At 40.5% G+C, this 21,016-nt stretch overlaps 1 protein-coding gene across 1 annotated transcript in view; it reads left to right on the forward strand.

The window, feature by feature from the left end:
• LOC104586808 (acetolactate synthase small subunit 1, chloroplastic-like) overlaps positions 1-21,016 on the forward strand; it is a 108,607-nt gene that overhangs the window by 2,261 nt on the left and 85,330 nt on the right. Inside the window, exon 3 of the mRNA XM_010244158.3 lies at positions 19,194-19,277. Within this exon, the coding sequence (XP_010242460.1) occupies positions 19,194-19,277 (84 nt within the window). The remainder of the gene's footprint in view (positions 1-19,193; positions 19,278-21,016) is intronic.

The raw sequence follows: 21,016 nt of genomic DNA on the forward strand, positions 1-21,016 counted from the left end.
GATTTGATAGAAATGAACAGTTATTGTACATGTTGAATGTCATTTTCCAACAAAATGCTATTAAGTACAAAAGTATGCTTTTATTTGTTTCCAAAAAAGCGTTCAACAAAATATGGAATATCTCAATAATTTATACTTTATACTTGTCCGTAGATATGTTTGTTGATTCCTTATTTTTCATCTTGCCAAGTCAGACTTTGAGACATGCGTCGGATTCTGATTCTTGTGTCTGTGTCCATGCAACACTAACTGTTGCATAGGGAGCTTCATTGAAGTTTCTGGACAGCCTTAATTTCTATTTCTAGTGCGAGTTTGAGGTTTTTTGACAAGATCAAGTAATTTTACAATGATAACAATCCTATAGAGGCACGAGGTGCAGACTCCATTACATAAACAGAATTACATCTGAACCCCAAATAAATGGGACTTATGCACCCCTTGCTTAGCAAACTAATCAGCGATCCCATTATCTGACCTCTTTTCCTATTGGACTCTGACAGCCATTATCTCTCTAGTTAACCATTTAAACCTTTTCATTGCTTCTTTGTTATTCCAGATCATTGTTTCTGGTTTCAATTTAGAGTCAACTTCAATTAGCAAATTGTCATAGTTTAATTCTCTAGAAATTTGTACTCCTTGCAGTACTGCTTGAAATTCAGCATGCATTGGATCCCCTACTCATACAGGATCTGAGAATACAGCAAGAATGTGCCCTCTGTATTCCTGAAAACTCTTCCTTTACCAAACGTCCTTGGGGTTCCTAGGATGCTACCATCAAAATTTAACTTTGTGAAACCTTCATGGGGTAAGCAACCTACAACAGGTTTATCCTTCACAGTATAACTTCTTGCTACAGATTTAGCCCGATGTATATCTTCAAAGGTGAAGTCTGAAAAAAGGTCTAAGGATTTGGCCCAATGTATATCCCTATTAACTATGCATTCCCAAACTACCTCTTCTTTCCTTATCATTGAAGATTCTATCATTCCTCTCCTCCCACATTATCCAAACCAAGGCGGCTATAGCACGTCTCTACATGACCTTACCTCTTCTCTTCAGCCAACTGAAGGTTGTAGGGTCAATGAGGCTACCAATCTGCAAGGGCACACTCCACCTGTTGCCAAAAAGGCTTTTCCCAAAGATCTACAACAAAGGGTAGGAGATTAGCAGGTGGTAACAACTTTCTCCCTTTGCTTTACAAACAATACACTAGCTTGGGGAGATACAAAGGTAAGTTCTTCGTTTTTGCAAAACATCTAGGTTATTAAGTTTCTTATGAAAGGCTTTCCATCATAGGGCACTAACCTTGGGAGGGATGGGTTTGGACCAAATTTCGAAAAGGCTGAGGGGTAAGGGTTGAACACAAAGTGGAAAAGAAAGTGGTACGGGAAAATACTCCCTTAGGGTGAGGATCTAAATACAACCTTTTGTCTTAGAGTGGTCCAAAAAGACAAAATCAAGGATTTGTAAAAGTGGGGTTGTTTGATCAAGCTCATGGTCTCTTAAATCTCTCTTAAAACCCAAATTCCAACTGCAACATTCACAAAGAGATGAAACAAAGCATTGGATGGGTTCTTTTTGGAGCACAGATAGGGAGTACTAGGAAGGAAAGAGGTTCCTTAGGTTGAGTTGCTAATCCAAAGGTCCTCCTAGAAAAAGACTTTATCTTTAGAACACACATCATACATGATAAGGCTTAGAAACTAGGGAAGCATCCCAATCATGGACTTCCAAGGGGAAGCCAAAGTGTGAGTCTGAGTTTTTTATAATTGCATTTGTATCATACACTTAACCCAATTTAGCCTTAAATCTTGGTTATCTGGGGTTGGCTGCATTTGTCATGTATCAACATTATCGTCTCTATCAGGAGTTGTGTTTTGTTAATTTTTAACAAAACATGTCTCCTGATAGTTGAATTTTGAGTCATTTTTCTTTGGTTCATTTAGATGTTTGGGGTCCAAATAAAATTGTGTTGTACAATGGTTATAAGTATTTTGTAAATTTTTTGATGATTATTCTAGGGCGACATGGCTTTATTTTATGAAAGAAAGAAGTGAATTATTCTCCATTTATCAAAAGTTTCATGCTGAAATTTGCATGCAATTTGGTGTTCACATAAAAATCATTTGTTCTGATAATGATAAAGAGTATTTCTCTACATTGTTTCAGCAATATTTGTTATAACACAATATCATTCATCAAACTTTCTATACATACACGCCACAACAAAATGGGGTGGTTGAATGGAAGAACCACCATTTACTTGAAATTGCTTGGTCCATCATGCACAATGAGTGTTTCCAAACGATTTTGGAGTTATGTTGTACTTACATCACGTTTTCTCATTAATCTAATGCCCATGTCTATCCTTGAAGGTCATTCTCCTTTCTAAGTTTTGTTTCCCACTCTATCTCATCTTCCTCTTATTCTCAGATTTTTTTGGTTGTGTATGTTTCGTTCATAATTTGGGGCTTGGGATGGACAAGTTGGATGCATGCACTACAAAATGCATCTTTCTTGGCTATCCTAGGACCTAGAAAGGGTATAAATGTATAATCCCAGTTCCCAACGTTCATTTATTTGTCCAAATATCACTTTCTTTGAATCTGTTCCTTTCTTCACTAATCCTAATGTTCCTCCTTCACTTCCTATGTTTCTTCTTCCATTTTCAGTTGATACCCACCACCAATCACGCAGTTGTATATTTGCAGACAGACATCAACTCTTCCTTTAGTTCCTTCTCCATTGACGGATCCAACAATTGCTTCTCTTCTTTTGACCTTGATCTTTCCATTACATTACATAAAGGTAAACAAAGCTGTACTTTTCATCCCCATTTGATGTTTTTGTTTCTCACCTATTTGCTTCTCACCTATTTGCTTCTCATTGTCAGTTTATTATCCTTTTATCCTCTGTTTCTATTCCTAAAAATGTCTAGGATGCTCTTACCTCTCTAGGATGGCGTTAGGCAATGGAAGAGGAACTATCTGCACTTTCACATAATCACACCTAGGAGCTTACCTCTCTCTCTCTTGGTAAGCATGTTGTAGGTTGTAAGTGGGTGTACACTTTTAAATGCTTACCAAATGGCATGATAGAAAGGTTGAAGGCTTGACTAGTTGCTAAAGGTTATCCACAATTGTATAAAGTAGATTATTTCTCACCTGTATGGCTGACCCCTATTTCAGTAGCTATGTATGGTTGACCCCTATTTTAGCTTGACATTAAGAATGCTTATTACATGGTGACCTTCTTGAGGAGGTTTATATGGAGCAACCATCATGGTTTGTTGCTTAGGGGGAGGATGGTAATTTACGGGTTGAAACAATCTCCACGTGCTTGGTTTGGTAGATTTAGTGAAGTGGTAAAAGACTTTGGTATAAAGCAATGACAATTTGACCACTTAGTATTTAGCTATGATTCTGAGGTTGGGAAGATTTTGTTGGTAGTATATGTAGGTGACATTATTATAATTGTTACTTCACAATGGGTGGGCAGAATAGCTAATACCATAGCGGATGGGTTAGCTAGGCAAGGGGCTTCAAGGGAACAATTATTTTGGGCAGCTTTGTAAATTTTTGTTTTCTAGTATGATGTAATACAATGTTGTTGTTTGGGAGAGGTACTAGTTCGTGCCTCTCCTTGGGTAGCCTATATTATCTTATCATCTTGATATTTCTTTAATAAATCTTACTCGTTTATAAAAAAAATTTAGATGACATTATTATAAGTTATAACTGCTAGTAATAGTATGGGGCTTGATAGATTGAAGGTCTTTTTTCATGATCATTTCCAAACAAAAGATCTTGGCAAACTGAAGTATTTTTTGGGATTAGAGGTTGCAAGATCAAAACATGGCATCGGTTTATGCCAAAGAGAGTATGTACTTGACTTGTTAGAAGAGACATGACTGTTAGGTGCTAAACCAGCTGAAACACCCATGGAGCCTAATGTCAAATTAAGTATTGATGTAGATGAGGAATTTGATGATCCTGGGAGGTATAAGAGTTTAATGGGAAAGTTGAATTATTTGACTATTACCTAGCCAGATATCTCTTTTGCAGTCAGTGTGGTTAGTTAGTTTATGCAGAACCCTCGAGTTCCCCATTAAGAATTTTGCAGTATTTGAAGGGAACTCTAGGCTATGGGCTGTTGTACAAGTCTGGAGGAGGCCTTGAAATAGAAGGTTACATTAATGCAGATTGGGCTGGCTCATTGTGTGATAGAAGATCTACTGCAGGATACTATACCTTCCTTGGAGGGAATTTAGTGAAATGGAAGAGAAAGAAACATATAATGGTAGAAAGGAGTAGTGTTGAAGCTGAATATAGAGCTATGACACATACAACTTGTGAGCTAGTGTGGTTGAAGAACCTCTTTCAGGAGATTGGGTGGTTAATGTTTTTTCATCCTTCTTAATACAAGACACTCTTCATTAAACAACAATTGATTCCTAATCCTAAAATCACAAAATATCTCTTTATATATGGTTAAAAAATTTAGGACCCTCGCATGGGCTTTTGTGGGCTTGCCTCAAGGGGCCTTTACGAAGGCAGAGGGCCAATCTCGTGGAATTAGGAAGGCAAAATGTTTAGTATTGCATTAGCTACACGAAGTAAAGCAAATGCCATAAACTTCAAGTGGATGGGCCTAGAAATAAGATTATAACAACGAGTAAGCCCATAGATAAATCAGGTGACCACTTAAATAGGCACGTGAGGTGGAACAAGGCTTAAAAGACTATGGACATTTGCTGTGGTATATCTTCGTTCTCTTCAGATTGTTATGCAATTGGCTTGAAAGAAAAACGATCGTTTGGTTTGACTTTAGCGTGGCAGCCAATACTGGTCTCTTACTCTACTAGCCCAGATAAACCTAATCCGAGATATTAATCGCATGAAGTTAGGAGAGGAGGATTTTGCTTCAGACTAGGTAAGCGTAGATGATGAGTCTCTGAAAGAGGAGTTGTATGTTGAAGAGTCCAGCTATGGTAGTATACAGAGTAAATGTTGTTTAAGGATTGGGGAGGAAGATGACCCAGGATTAAATTTACTATTCGAAGAAGAGGCTTGTACACTTCCAGGAGAGTTGGTTCGGCCTAGAAAGGAGTTGGAAAGAAAGAAAACAGGCTCGGGCGAGGAGAAAACCGAAACAGGGAATAAAGGGGATTCAATCCTTTGTAAAGACCAGGGAATTGGTGCTTGTACGATGTGTGTTGGCAATCTGGTTCCTCCGAGTAGAGCTATAAACTGCCTGTTTCCCACTGCAATCAATCCAGATTTTGATTTTGAGGGTCCTATTCCTAGCGAAAGTCAAACAAAAGGGGTTCAGGCTATTCTAGCAACTCATATTGCGTCTTCTTCCTCCCAAGGTTTGGATTGTTTTCAGGTTCAATTTTTGGTTACTAACTCGGTCTCCCCAAGTCCTTTGTGTGTCTAGCCTACAGGTGAATCCAACCCAGCTATAAAGTCTGCCAATTCATTTGATTTGGGACAAGTGACAGAGGTAGTGGGGGAGAAAAGTTCAGAAGTAGAAGAGAGACAACTAGGGGACAAAATTTGGGAGTTGATCTTGGAACTATTTAGAATCAGAATGAAAGAGGAGCTGAATGTGAAAGAGGGTAGGGTTGAGGAGGAGATTATTCAATTTCTCAATATAGTGGAGAAAAGTGGAAATAGTGGAAAATCAATTTGATAAGAGGTTGGAGGATTGGTAGGGAGGAGGTGGTGGTCACACACTTACAATTTGCAGATGACATCATCTTGTTTTGTGACGGGAAGGGGAATTACAGAACTTAAAGAGTCTATTTCTTCAATTTGAAAGGAAGTCCAATCTTAAAGTGATTTGGGGAAAATGTTGTGTGGCAGGGCTCAATTTAGAGGGAGAGGAGGTGGATTCCCTAGCTAGGATTTTGGGGTGTGAAGTGGGGGGCTGGCCTTTACAATATTTGGGGCTACCATTGGGAGGGAACCCAATGGTTGAGAGTTTTTGGTACCTTGTAATTGAAAGATTCTCCAAGAGGTTAGCAAATTGGAAGAGGAATTACATCTCTTTAGGGGGTAGGATAACCTTAATCAAGTCAACCTTGGCCAACCTGCCAGTTTATTTCCTGTCTACCTTTAGAGTACCAATGAAAGTAACTAACCAGTTAGAGAAGATAATGAGGGATTTCTTTTGGGAACCAGGGGATACTAAGAAGGATCACTTAGTGAAGTGGGAGGTGGTTTCTAGGAGTAGGGATGATGGAGGCCTTGGGTTAGGAAATATAAGATTAAGAAACACGGCTTTGCTGGGGAAATGGATTTGGAGACTATCAATGGAACAAGACAGACTTCGGTCTAAAGTGATTGTTTGTATTCATGGATTGGCAGATAACGACTGGGATGTAGGACTCGACTCTGGGGCTTCTCAGTGTTCTCCTTGGAAAGCTATTCAAGGTATTTTGCCTCTTATGCTACCTTATTTCAAATATGATGTCTGCACTGGAAATAAAGTCTTATTTTGGGAAGATGTTTGGGTTGGTGAACACTCTTTTAGAGATAGATTTCCTTCTATTTACTCCTTGTCTAAAAACAAAAGAAAAGTGATCTCTTTAGTGTTTGTTGATAACTCCTGGGATTTGGGCTTGAGAAGAGGTCTAAGGGATTCTGAGATGGGGATGGTTGATGATCTGATTACTCAGTTTGGGGAAGTCTTTTTTTTTTGATAAGAAACGGTAATTTTCATTAGATAAAACCATAAGAAACAACTGTCACCTTCCAAAGGAAAAGGTGACCTCTGAATAACAAAAATCTTACCACACTGCACAAAACAAAAACTCCCAATTCACCCCTTGTTTTGCTAGGTTGTCAGCTAAAGCATTTGCTGACCTCCTAGACCAATACACTTTCGCATCCAGCTCCCTTGTGAGGCTCAATAATTCCCTTACTTGTTGTCTAAGGGACAACGCTTCCAAACTATTTGATTGCAACCTACCTACTACTAATTTTGAATCCCCCCCCCACTTCCAACTGTTGAAAACCCAATTTCTTGGCCCATCTGAGCCCCTGGAGGAGTGCCAACACTTCAGCTCTAAGCGAGTCCCCCACACCTATTGAACCAGAATACAAAGCTAGGATTTTTCCTTCCGCATCTCTAAACACACCCCCTATTCCAGAAGGTCCAGGGTTCCCAATAAAGCTGCCATCAAAGTTCAGTTTGACATGACACTACGAAGGAGGGGACCAAACTGCTTGTATGGTAGGTGATGAAGTAGAAGATCTTGCTAAAATACTCCAGCCTCTAATTAAATCATCTGTAGAGACATCCTTGAACAAGTCAAGAGTTTTCAGCCAATGTACTGCCTTGATGGTGATCCCTTCAATAACTTCAAGAGCTGATTTTTCTTTCCCTTGGAAAATCCTATTGTTTCCCAATCCACAAGTCCTCCCATCCATTTGCTGCCATTCCATGAATACTTCTTATCACCTTATGCCATAGACTCTCTTGCTCCTTAGGAAACCTTCATAAACCATTTGCCTAATAAAGCTGCATTTCTTATTCTAATATTTCCAATCCCTAAACCCCCTTTGTCTTTCTTTCTAGACACCACTTCCCATTTTACCCTATGATCCTTTTTGGTATCTCCAGGCTCCCACAGAAAATCTCTCATTATTTTTTCAATCAAGTTTGCAATCTTAATAGGCAATTTGAAGGTAGACAAAAAATACACTGGCAAATTTGCTAGTGTTGACTTAATTAGAGTGATTCTACCCCCCAAAGAGATGTATTTCCTTTTTCAACCCGCTAGTCTTTTTGACAATCATTCCAAGACTGGGTACCAAAAGCTAACAGACCTCGGATTTCCTCTCAAAGGTAAGCCTAAATACTTAAGGGGCCATTCACTTACCTCACAACCTAGAGATCTAGCCAATGATGCCACCTGACCTTCTTGCCTATTAATTCCAGCTACACAACTTTTATTCCAATTTACTCTCAAGTTGGAGACCTTTTCAAAATTCTCTACCAAGACCTTTAAATTTTCCAACTTCTCTGGATCTTCACAAAAGAGAATCAAGTCATCTGCAAATTGAAAGTGGGCTACAACTATTTCCTCCCTCCCTACTCTCCATCGTCTAATCAAATTTCTAGCATCGATTCTAGTAATCTGGACACTCAACACATCAACTATTAGGGTGAAAAGGAAAGGAGAAAGAGGGTCCCCTTGTCTTAATCATCTCTTTGCTGGGAAGGAATCCTTGGCTACCCCCATTTACTAGAATGGTGTAGTGACATGAAGAGATACAACCCTTAACCCACATGCACCACCTTTCTCCAAATCCTTTGATGCTCAATACTTCTAGTAAAAAGTCCCAGTCCACCAAATCATTTAGGCCTTTTCCAAATCCAGTTTGCAAGTCAGACCCTTTTCTCCTTGTCTTTTTCTGTAATCCACACATTCATTGGTAATAAGGATCTGATCAATAATTTGTCTTCTGACACAAACACCCCTTGGTTCGGAGAAATCAAGGAAGGTAGTACCTTTTTGATTATTCCTGCCAAGACCTTTGATATTACCTTATACATACTCCCAATTAGGTTTATGGGCCTAAAATCCTTTGGGTGGTTTGCATTTTTTTAGGAATCAAAGCTATGAAAGTAGCATTGGCACCCGAATTTATCTTATCTCTCTCAAAGAATTCCAAGAAGACCTCCATTAAATCACCACGTGTAATATCCCAACAATCTTGGTAAAAGGCCATCGTGAAACCATCTGGGCTTGGGGCTTTAGATCTTTTCATTGAAAAAATAACATCTTTTTCTTCTTGGACTTCAAAATTCTTTTCTAGTTGATCCATCAAAACCCTATTCCCAGGTAGCCAATCAAGGTCAGGGATTTCTTCTCTCTATCTTCTTGGGCTGTCATAAATGGATTTGAAATGCTCCACAAAGGCTCTTGATATCTCCTCCTCATTTGTAATCACTTCCCCATTCCATTCCAGCCTCCCCACAAAATTCTTCCTCTTCCTTTCAGTTGCTAAGTTGCGAAAAAATTTGGTATTCCCGTCTCCATCCTTCAGCCACTTACACCTAGATTTTTGCCTCCAACTTATCTCCTCTTTCCTTATGATTTTCTGCAATTCCTGTTTCAGCTTCCAATGCTCTTCCCTCTCTCCTATTGTCATTCTCCTCTCTGCCTCACCTCCATCAATTTCTTGAATCCTATTGGCAATCCACTCTTTTCTTTCTTCCACTCTTCCGAATTCCTCCTTTTTCCAAGCTTTGATTCTAGCTTTTAGGGCCTGCAACTTTTTATAAAACTTGTACCCTTTCCATCTGAATTCCACTTGGTCTTCTTCCCACCACAGTTGAACATTTTTTATAAAATCAGGATGTAGCAACCACATGTTCTCAAATCGGAAGGGACATGGCCCCCCTTTTATGTTTTCTTGGGATAACCTAACTGGACAATGGGTTGAGGTAGGTCTAGGGAGAGCCCTCATTGCTAGTCCCCTCTATATAGATTCAAATTCTGAAGAGAATAAGTATCTATCTAATTTACAACACAGGGGTTCTTCTAGGAAATTGGACCAAGTGAAGTTTGCTTGCAGCATAGGTAGCTCCCTTAGTTCATATGAGTCCACAAAAAGGTTGAGCTTTCTCATGCTAGAGGTCACCCTATGATTTGAATTGGTAGTTTCATTTAGGAATCTTATGACATTAAAATCACCCCTCAGACACCACGGTCCATTCCACAGACCCCTTATGGCTGCAAGCTCATCCCAAAAATCATCTCTCCCTATATGAGTTAGGTCCATAGACATTGCTTAAGGCCCACTCAAAACCATCCTCTTTCCTTCTCAACTTGATTGTTACTGTAAAATTGCCAATTAGTTCTTCAATACACTCCATCTGTTCATTCTTCCATATTGTAATGATGCCTCCTGATGCTCCCCATGATTGTGTAAATGCCCAACTTAACCCTCTAGCTGACCAAACACTCCTCGCCCATCTTTTATCCACCTCTGTTAGTTTTGACTCTTGAATTAAGACAATGGTCGGTTTCTCTTTCCTAAGGACTTCCCTAATTACATTTCTTTTTCTTGAGCTTCCCAAACCCCTCACATTCCAACTGATTATCTTCATGGAACATGTTGTGAGATGTTATTGTATGTACTGTACGCAGATTTAGTGCCCGCAGGGGTATTTTTGTAATTTCTATACCACTTGTGTTGTATGGCCAGTATAGTATAAATACAAATGCTTCACTCGCATGAAGCAAGTTCTTTGGGGCATTCAGTCCTCTCGCCTATCCTCTCTTCTCTTCCTCTCTTCTTCCTCTCTTCCTCCTCTCTTCTCTTGCTCAACATGGTATCAGAGCAAGTCGTCCAGGCCTGAAGGGTGGTGTCAAGCAAACCTGTTGGTCAATGTTGAGCAGATGGTCTCCCCATCTCCCAGAGCTGTATCCATCGGAATGCTAAGCTGTTGTATTTAGTTCGACCTAGAAGTTATAGAGACTTTTCATCTCCCAGAGCTGTCTCCATCGAACTGCTAATCTGGTGTACCCAGGTCGACCCAGAAGTCATAGAGACTTTTCATCTTCCAGCCCAGAAGTTGTATCCATTGTCTGTTCGACTGTAGAGAGGTTATCATTTGAGGTTCGTAGAGGGAGTTCTAGTTTATAGAGAGGCTATCATCTGAAGTTAAAAGAGGTACTGGTCATCTACTGTTCGGCTGCCCTACTGATTGACTGTTCAGCCGATTGATGGACTGTATTCCTTAACAAAGCAGCTGTGTTCAACTGCCTTTTTTTTGTACTTCTTTAACCCTTCGATGGATTGTTGATGCCCTAAAAATCTGAATGTGGTGTGTGTTGATGGACTGAAGTTTTTTGACTGTTCTTGCTGTTTGGCAACATTGTTGATCTCAGTGATTGTTCGGCTACCCTGAAGTTGGTGTCAGCCAATTAGGTGTGTGGTGAACTATCACCTTGTGTCTTTCTTTCTACTAAAGGAGTTGTATGAAAACTATAAAACCGTAGGTCATACGGACCTGGTTATGTACTGCATTGCAGTGTTTGTATGTTTGTTCTTTGGATTCCTACAAAAATTGTAGGTCATATAGACTAGTCCAAGTGCTCAGCAACGGTGTTTGTTCTTGGCTCTCTGTGAAACCGTAGGTCAGAAGTACCTAGTTGTATGTTGAAATAGCAAGTGCTTTTGTGGACCGAAGGACATAAGATCCCTTTTCTGTAGCAGCTTTGTGAGGCAGTGTGCCTTGGGTGTTGTGTGTTCTTAAACCTGAAATCATGAATTGTGAAGATTCAACTACATCTGGAATCTCCACAATGCTGAATGGAATGAGTGGGGGTGGTGACCTATCCTTTCCTATGGCTGTTGTTCCTCTTGATGGATTAAATTACCTAGAATGGTCAAGAGGGATCAAGTTATACATCACTGCAAGGGGGAAAATATGCTATATTAATGGAAGAATCAAAGAACCACCCTCTGGGAATGCTGAATATGACAGATGGGATTAGGAGAACAGTATGGTAATGTCTTGGCTCTTGGTCTCCATGCAACCACAAATAAGGAAGAACTTCATGTGGGCTGAAATTGCAATAGAGATTTGGGACAAGCAAAATCCACATATTCAGAACTACGACACTATGCCAAGATTTATCAACTGCAGGCAGCATCATCTACTTGTCGACAGGGGGAGAGAAGTTTATCGGTTTATTACTCTGACTTGTCCTCTATTTGGAAGGAGTTGGACCATTACCAGAATATTGATTGGAAGTGTGATGAAGATGCAAAATTGTATAAGAAACTCGTCTCACAACAAAGAGTGTTTGCCTGTTTGCATGGTCTCAATCCTATCTATGAATCCATCAGAGTACAAATTCTCAGTTCTAAGGATCTTCCATCAATTCAGGAAGTCTATGCTCTTGTCCAGTCTGAAGAGAGCAGGAGAAACTTGATGAACAACATCGGAGGGGATGCAATTGTGTTGGCGGCAAAAGGGGGTGCCTCTACTAGTGGTGGATCTTCTTCCAGGAGAGGGGAGCTCCAGAAGAAAGCAAAAGATAAGGAGAAATTGTGGTGCACTAACTGTCAGAAACCCCGACACACCAAAGATGCTTGTTGGGATCTTCATGGGAAACCAAAATGGGCTCAAGATCTGCCTAAGAAACAAGGCACAAATGTAATAAAAGGCCCAGGCAACAAGGTACCAAGAAACACCACATGGCCAACATGGTAACTCGGGAGAATCAGTCCTCCACTTCTATTGTGACTCAAACACCACATGACCAACATAGCTACTTCGGATCTGACCCAAGAGAGGATATTGTAAACTCCTTCCGTGACCATCTGGAGCTTTATGGTAGAACAATTCGCCAGATGGATGCTCCTCCCACAACCTCATTTGCGTCCACGTCAGGTAATTCTGCCATAGCTTTCCATGTTGCTTCTCACAACCTTGACTCTCCATGGATCATTGATTCTGGAGCGTCAAAACACATGACTGGTATGTCCTCTTACTTTCAAACTTATCACCCTCTTTCCAGAAGAGATAAAGTGAGACTAGCTGATGGATCATACACATCCATAGCTGGTCAGGGAACTCTCTCTCTTCCTCTCGGCCTTACACTTTTTGATGTTCTTCATGTTCCAAAATTTCCTATGAACTTGTTCTCAGTCAGTAGTGTTACAAATTCCTTAAACTGTTCTGTGACATTTTTCCCTTCCTATTGTGTGATTCAGGATCTGGCCTCGGGGAGGACGATTGGTAGGGGACGTATGGTTGATGGTCTCTATATGCTGGAGAATACGACTGGCCTTCATGTTACAGAGTCTATGAATCAGTTCAGAAAGAGTAAAATGTATTTGTGGCATTGTTGCCTAGGTCATTTGTCTTTTGAATCCTTGAAAGTTGTTTTTCTAGAACTGTGTAAGTCAGTGTCTGTTTCTGATTTCTCTTGTCAAACGTGTTAGTTAAGCAAGTATTGTAGAACTCATTTCCTTCAAAAAAATAGTAAATCTGAGTTTCCTTTTCACATTGTGCATTCTGATGTGTGGGGTCCTGTTATTTTATATTCTGAGAGTGGCTACAAGTACTTCATTACTTTCATTGACGATTATTCCAGATACACTTGGGTATACCCAATGCGAACCCATGAGGAAGTACCAAAAATTATCCAAGATTTTCAGCGGATGATCTTCACTCAATTTCAGACCGAGATATAAATATTTCAGTCAGATAATGCAAAAGAGTTTTTTCACAGTGACCTCACATAGTTCTTTGCTTCACATGGCTCACTTCATCGGAGCTCTTGTGCCCGCACGCCACAACAAAATGGTGTGGCTGAACAGAAGAACCAACACCTCCTTGAAGTGGCACGGGGTTTACTACTTCATATGAATGTTCCCAAACGATTTTGGCTTGAGGCTGTTCTTTGTTCTACATACCTCATTAACCGAATGCCCTCTCGCTAGTTAGAGTACAAAGCCCCACATCAGCTTCTCTTCTGTAAAGCCCCTTTTCTTTCTATCCCTCCTCGTGTTTTTGGTTGTCGGTGCTTTGTCCAAAACCTATCTCCCACCCGGGGGAAATTGGACTCTCGTGCTATTCCGTGTATATTTCTTGGCTACTCATTCTCTCAGAAAGGGTATCGTTGCTTTGATCCTGTTTCTCGGAGATTCTATGTCTCCATGGATGTTACCTTCTTTGAAGATGAGCCCTTCTTTCTTGTTTCTCCTCAGGGGGAGTGTAGGCATGAGGAGAAACTGGTTCAGCTTCCTCCTCTTCCTAATCCTTCTCCTTCTCCCTCTTCTCTTCCTGATCCACCACCTTTTCGTGTTTTTTCTTGTCGTCGTAAAGGCCAACCAAGTTCAAGAGCTGTGGAGAATTCAGAAGCTGTACCTCAAGTGCCATCAAACTCCTCGGGGGAAGATCATACCCACTCAGGTAACTTGACTCCCAATGATGTTCTTGACTTCTCTGTTGCTAATGATCTTGACCTTCCTATTGCCCACAGGAAAGGTGTTAGGTTGTGCACCACTAAACACCCCATTTCCAACTTTGTTTCCTATGAGAACATCTCACCTTCATTTCGTGCCTTCCTTACCTCCATTGACAGTATCCCTATTCCCAAGAATGTGGCTGAAGCTCTCTTAGTACCAGAATGGACAAATGCCATGAAAGAAGAAATTGATGCTCTTCGTAAGAATGGCACGTGGGAACTTGTTGATCTCTCTAAGGGAAAGGATTCAGTTGAATGTAAATGGGTGTTTACTGTTAAGCATGGGGCTGATGGAACCGTGGAGAGGTATAAAGATTGTTTAGTGGCAAAGGGGTTTACTCAAGTATATAGAGTTGATTGTGCAGAAACCTTTGCCCCTGTTGCCAAAATGAACTCTATTAGAGTACTTTTCTCTCTTGCTGCTAATCTGAATTGGGATCTACATCAGCTCGACATCAAGAATGCCTTCTTGAATGGTGACCTTGAGGAGGAAGTTTATATGGTTCAACCCCCCGGTTTTCTGGCTCAAGGAAATGAACAGAAAGTGTGCAAGTTAAAGAAGTCCTTATATGGGCTGAAGCAATCACCAAGAGCTTGGTTCAGCAGATTTCATACTGCAGTTCAGCAGAGGGGATACAAGCAATGTTAGTCAGATCACACACTGTTTGTGAAAAGGGGAGAAGGTAAAATGGCTGCCCTAATAGTATATGTGGATGACATAATTGTTATTGGTGACTAGAAGGATGAAATTCAAAGTTTGAAGGGTTTCCTTGCCACTCAGTTTGAAGTGAAAGATCTAGGACCTGCCAAATATTTCCTTGGAATTGAGGTTGCCCGATCAAGAAAAGGTGTCTTTATCTCCCAAAGGAAATATGTCCTAGATTTGCTTAAGGACACTGTAAAGATTGGGGTTAAGCCAATTGACTCTCCCATTGACCCCAACCATAAGTTAAGTGACAACCAAGGTGAACCTCTTAAAGATGTGAAGCAATTTCAGAGGCTTGTAGGGAGATTATTGTACCTCTCTATGACCCGTCTAGACATAGCATATGCTGTTGGTGTCCTCAGCCAATTCATGCATGCACCTAGAACCACTCATCTTGAAGCAGTAGAGAGGATACTGCGGTATCTTAAGAAGTTCCCTGGTGCTGGCTTATTATTTCAGAAGCATGGACATTTGAGAGTTGAAATTTATACAGATGCGGATTGGGCTGGATCTCAAAGTGACAGAAGGTCTACTAGTGGTTACTGCACCTTTGTAGGAGGGAATCTTGTTATTTGGAGGAGTAAGAAGCAAACGGTGGTGGCTAGATCCAGTGCTAAAGCTGAGTACCGTGCAATGGCACACGGAGTAGCCGGAGGTATGTGGATAAAGAATCTGTTGGGTGAGTTGGGTTTTCTAGTGGACAAACCCATGACTCTACTCTGTGATAACAAGGCAGCTATAAGTATTGCTGCTAACCCGGTACTACATGATAGAACAAAGCACATTGAAGTTGACGAGCACTTTATCAGAGAGAAAGTCATCACAGGCGAAATATGCACTCCATATATCAGCTCTGAAGACCAACTAGCAGACATCTTTACAAAAGGGCTAAACCACTCCAGACATCAAGATCTCTGTGACAAGTTGGGCATGATTGATATCTATGCTCCAACTTGAGGGGGAGTGTTGTTAGATGTTATTGTATGTACTGTACGCAGATTTAGTGCCCACGGGGGTATTTTTGTAATTTCCATACCACTTGTTTTGTACAGCCAATATAGTATAAATACAAATGCTTCACTCGCATGAAGCAAGTTCTTTGGGGCATTCAGTCCTCTCGCCTATCCTCTCTTCTCTTCTCTCTTCCTCTCTTCTTCCTCTCTTCCTCCTCTCTTCTCTTGCTCAACAGAACATTAAGTAAAAAGCTCACACAGCTCAGCTTAAATTATCCCAGCTTTCTTTCCTTCCTTCCTGTACCTCCACTTTCATAATCCACACCACACCTAAGTCTTTCGATTTCACTCATCTTTTTTCTTCTTCTTTTAGAAATCTCTCCCTCCCCCCTTGTTTGAAGCTTTTAACTGAGTTACTTCTTGTCCTTTTTTCTTATTCTTGCTAAGTTTTTTATTTGCCTTTTTAGTTCCAGCACCACTCTTATTAATCTCCCTCTCCTTTTCCTTAGAAGTAGTCCCAATCAGTTCAGTCCCCTCTTCTGATCCCAACTTGGAGTGAATTTTCACCTCTATCAACTGCTCGAAAAGGATCACTATTAATTCCTATATTCTCTCCCCTTCTTCCTTAGACCCTTCTCCATCCTTACCAACCCCTATCTCCTCTGTTACTCCCACCGAGTCACTAGGAATGGCAGCTGTTGGGTAGGACTTGGATACACCTGTAGGCTGAACAAGCAAGACAACCGGAAAGAGAAGAGGATTAGTCGAATCACAAAAAGGAACCAAAGAGGATTGGCACAGCATACCGGGCTTCAAAGGTTCTGCATAAGCTCCACTGAAGACTGGACTAAAGGGTTTTTAAATTGGGGGTTCTCCTCCAAACCAACCTTTGAAGGGCAAGCCGGGGATGGGGATAAACCTGCAGCTTTGCTTGCTGAATGCTGAGAATAAGGAGGCACTCTACTAACAACTTGGCTTTGTCTCTGGACAGGGATAGGAACTGCTCCATCTTTGACCGAGGTATTATTCTCGCCCAGGTGAGGAAGTACTGCACCGTAGCTCTTCTGATCACCCAAAGGAAGTCCAGTGGGTGCTGGTGAAGAAGGTTTGAACAGAAGTCTTGTTCCCATTTCCATTTCCTCCAAGAAACTTTTGCCACACCTACTTTTGACGCTGCCTATACTGGAACCTCCAGAAATTTCCTCATCAGTCTTTTCCCCTTCAAAGTTTACCCAATCTGAATCAAACTCATCCTCTTCCTCTTTGCTTCTGCTATACCTCGGTTTCGGTTGTGCAGGGCTGGTGGAGTAGGAGACCAGCCTCGGCCTCCAAAACAGTTTTTCCGCAGCCTTAACAAAGTGAACCTTCGAACAGGGCTGAAACTGGGACAATGATAGACCTGTTTTATTATCTCCTGTTTTCTTTGCCTCTCTCATCATGTGGTCACTTAAATAGCATGTGACCTTTTAGCTCTAAGTTGGGCCCTGGTCCATTTGAGAGCCCATTTACTGAAACAGCTTGTTTCGGTTTAGGTCCAGTTTTCACTTGTTATGACTTCTTCAAAGGCCCAGCTCCTTCATTTAACAACCACATCTCAGGCCCCAAATTAGATGCAACAGGTTTTAGCTCTAAGTTGGGCCTTGGCCCATTTGAAAACCCATTCGCTGAAACATCTTCTGTTTAGTTGTAGTACACGTGTCATGCACACTTACTCGAGAGCCTCTACAATCATCTTGTGCATTAACTCCCCTCGTCAGAACCTCTGCATAGGTCATGCAATAGTCGACTAGTTTAACTTTGCTTGCACGCCTCAACTTTTGCACTTTCATACCTTCTGTGTACTCTATGTTCTGCAGCCCCAAAGTTTTCATTTCTGAGTAAATTTCTGCTAGTTTGAATTTAGCCAATCTCTGTGACCCACGTAGGTATTCTTCTTCAAGCTCTTTGTCTTCCTCTCTCCTAGACTCCCTCCACAGAGCTGCTTCAATGGAGGTCAAGATCCATGCTGAGTAGAAAACATCATCATTTAGCACCTGCACCTTTCTTGGAATTTCTTCAGGTTTCACTCCGTTTAATCTCAGAGCCACTGATCGAAGATCTCTAAGGCAAAAACACTTTCAAGTTTTGCCTTACACAAGGAAGCAATCGACCGGAAGATCTCCCTCTTCCACAAGTGGAAAGGGAGCCCAACAATCCGAATGGTTATACCATCCTCCACTGAGAAGTCTTTAGAGTTGGAGCTAGGGGACCATCTCATCACTGTTGCCGCACCTGTCCCCTAGCTTTACGATCTTCAGAAGGTTGTGGAAGGAATTACTACTAAGGTTATCCATTGGTTGAAATCCTGTGATCTTTTTAAGGATTTCTCAGTTGAAGACATTTATAGAAATTGGGGTATTGTGGCATCTACTACTACTTCCAAAGCTATGATACAGGAAGTTTGGTCTCCAATGGCGCAACCATGGGTGAAACTGAACTTTGATGGAAGCTCTATAGGTAATCCAGGCCCATCTGGTATAGGAGGTGTTTTCAGAGATAATGGCTTTGTTTTCAGGTCCAATAGGAGTGGGAGATTCCTTAAGAGCGGAAATCTTGGCACTACATCAAGGTGTAAAACTGGCCAAACAGTTGGGGCTACAGCAGATTGAGATAGAGGGAGACTCCAAGTTGGTATTTGGGTGGATGCAATCAGGGCAGCTGGGAAATTGGCAATATAGACAGCTGATAACAAGGAAGATGGGTGTTTGGTTCAAGTGGGTAAGGAGATCAGCAAATGGTTTTGCTGATGCCCTAGCAAAACAAGGGACTGTAAGAGAGAGTCTTTATTGGGCAGTGCTGTAATGTTTGATGTTTGTTGGATCAACCTTTTCTAATAAGGGTTGACTTCTGTATTTCAGTTTAATTTATCTCTAATGAAACTTATCGTTTCTGATAAAAAAAAAGTTTCACATACTTGAATTGTTGAGTGCTTGATATGTATTAGATCTTATGTTTGATTTCATTTTTACATTTTCCCTTTGATATGTTTTACATAATATATTTATGTACTATAGTTGGAGCCACTAGTTTTTTTTTGGGAGAATGATGGTTCAGCCTAGGGTCAGAATTCGTAGGCAAAATGTACATTTGGGGTAGGTGCCAGCTCGGAATTGATGCCAATTCACGGGTGGGTATGGGTGCATAGGGTGTGGTTTTTTGACGTTTTGAATGTTTATAGCTGTGCAGTAGGAATCAGAAATCTGCATTGGGCCTGTCTGTACTCCGTTTTTTTATATGGTGATGATCCCTTATCAAATGGTACTCCACCTCAAGATTTTTCATTGAATTCAATTGATAAAATTGTCCACTGAATGGATTGCCCTATTCACTCAAGTGGTTGGAGATAATAAAGAATGCATTCATATGCATGCATGCACTTGCAAATTTTCTGAAGGTTACATTTTCATTCAGTTTGCTTACTAAATATGTCTTTTAAGTAATTATTCATATTTTTTTTTTTTTGGCTACCATAATTGTACTTGGTTTGATGTAGGTAGAAGATATATCTAAGGAGCCACAGGTAGAACGTGAATTGATGCTTGTAAAACTTAATGCTGATCCGAGTAACCGTGCTGAGGTAATTACAAATTATTTTTTATGCACCAATTTCCTGGTAAATATAGTTCACATCCTTTAACTAGAGGTATGATTAGTATTTTCTACCCCAAAAAACAGAGGTATGATTAGTGTCTGTGTCAGTAAGGTGTTGTGGATATATTCATGTGTAAACATTATTTAATGAATAAATGCATGGGTTGAGAAAAAGATGAGTATTTAACTATGTTAAGAGGAAATTTTAAAGGAATGCCATGGGAAGGTATCTGACAAGGGATCTGCACTAAAAGTTGAAGTGTTCAACATGGGACACAATATCCATTTTGATGTGTCCATGTGTTATTGGAGAACTGCTGGATTTGTCATCTTTTCACTTTCTTTTCACTTATGCAGTCCTTGCATGCTATGTACCATACTATTATTTGCCTTTCACTCAAGTTCTGTTAGTCGTAGAAGGACCACTACCCAATGTTGATTCCAGCTATCTGGAGTCTTGTGAGAGGTGGGTTGGATATAGACTTAACCTCTTGGACTTTGCACAAAGTGTCCTCTCATACATTCAGACACATGTCCTCATGCTTGTCAGCCTATGATTTTACTATTGCACCAAGCAGTGTCCCTTCAAGTTCTGTTAGACACGTAATGCCTCAGAAAGAGCTTTTTGGTTGTGTGGCAGGGGATGCTGGACTATTTGTCTGGATTTGAGAGGGGAACCCATAGAATCCTTTTGGACCTCCAATTTTGTTGCCATGATCGAGATACCTGGGTTACTTTGTAACTTTTCTCTTTGCTTGGTTGTTAATTGAATCCAACAATGTGTTCTGCACAACCTATGACTTATCTACATGATAACTTAAATGTCTGTCAATTCTCTATTTGTTCGTGGGTAAGCTTCAGATGAGCAGCCATTGCTAAATGGCGTACACAACCCCTTTCCTACCACAATCATGTATTATAGAACTGTTATCTATGAGCTGTTGTTCCTCAACATAAAAAGAAGGAAGCTTTTGTGTGCATACACTTGCTTTGCTTTGGAGTGCATGGTGTAGTAGGGATGTGAGATTTTTTAATAACAAAAATGAAGAGGATAACACACTGATGGTGAGGCAGTGATTTAAAAGGCGCACCTAGGTGCATAGATGAGGCACATTTTAAGCTATGCACCTCGCCTAGGTCCTAGTTGTACCACTTTCAAAAGGCATGCGTCTTGCGCTTCAGCCTAGTCATGCACCTTTTTTATGTTTCCCCTTTTTGGTATTTTTAAGCATGGTCGCTGGGCTGGGGGGCTCCGCCCTCTGAGCCCCACTCCTGTTCGCTTGCTCATTGAAGCTTCAAGAACCCCTTATTTGCTAATGTTGTTCATTTATTCATCCTAATAAAAGATGTTTTTAAAAGATAATTAAAAGTATAAATTCAATATTTTAGGGACTAAGAATTTTAAGACCCTAACATGGACTTGTTTCAGCTTGCCTCAAGGGGCTTGGTACAAAGGCAACTTGTAGAGTTAGGAATGAAATGTAACATCACATTAACTTTTTGAAATAATGCAATTGAGAAGGAAATAAAGAGATTAAAAGTTTCACATGCTTGAATATGTTTTGTATGCTATTTTTTATTTCTATTTTTTGCATTTTTTTGATAGATAAAATTCAATTGATTTCATTAGAAGTGAATGATAAATAGTTCGTTACAAGCATCCCATTATGAGGTACGAGGTGCAGCCTCACTCATTGATACAAAAACATCATAAAGTTACAATTG

The sequence above is a fragment of the Nelumbo nucifera genome, chromosome 1, assembly GCF_055504915.1.
Source record: "Nelumbo nucifera cultivar China Antique chromosome 1, China Antique-T2T, whole genome shotgun sequence".
Taxonomy (NCBI): domain Eukaryota; kingdom Viridiplantae; phylum Streptophyta; class Magnoliopsida; order Proteales; family Nelumbonaceae; genus Nelumbo; species Nelumbo nucifera.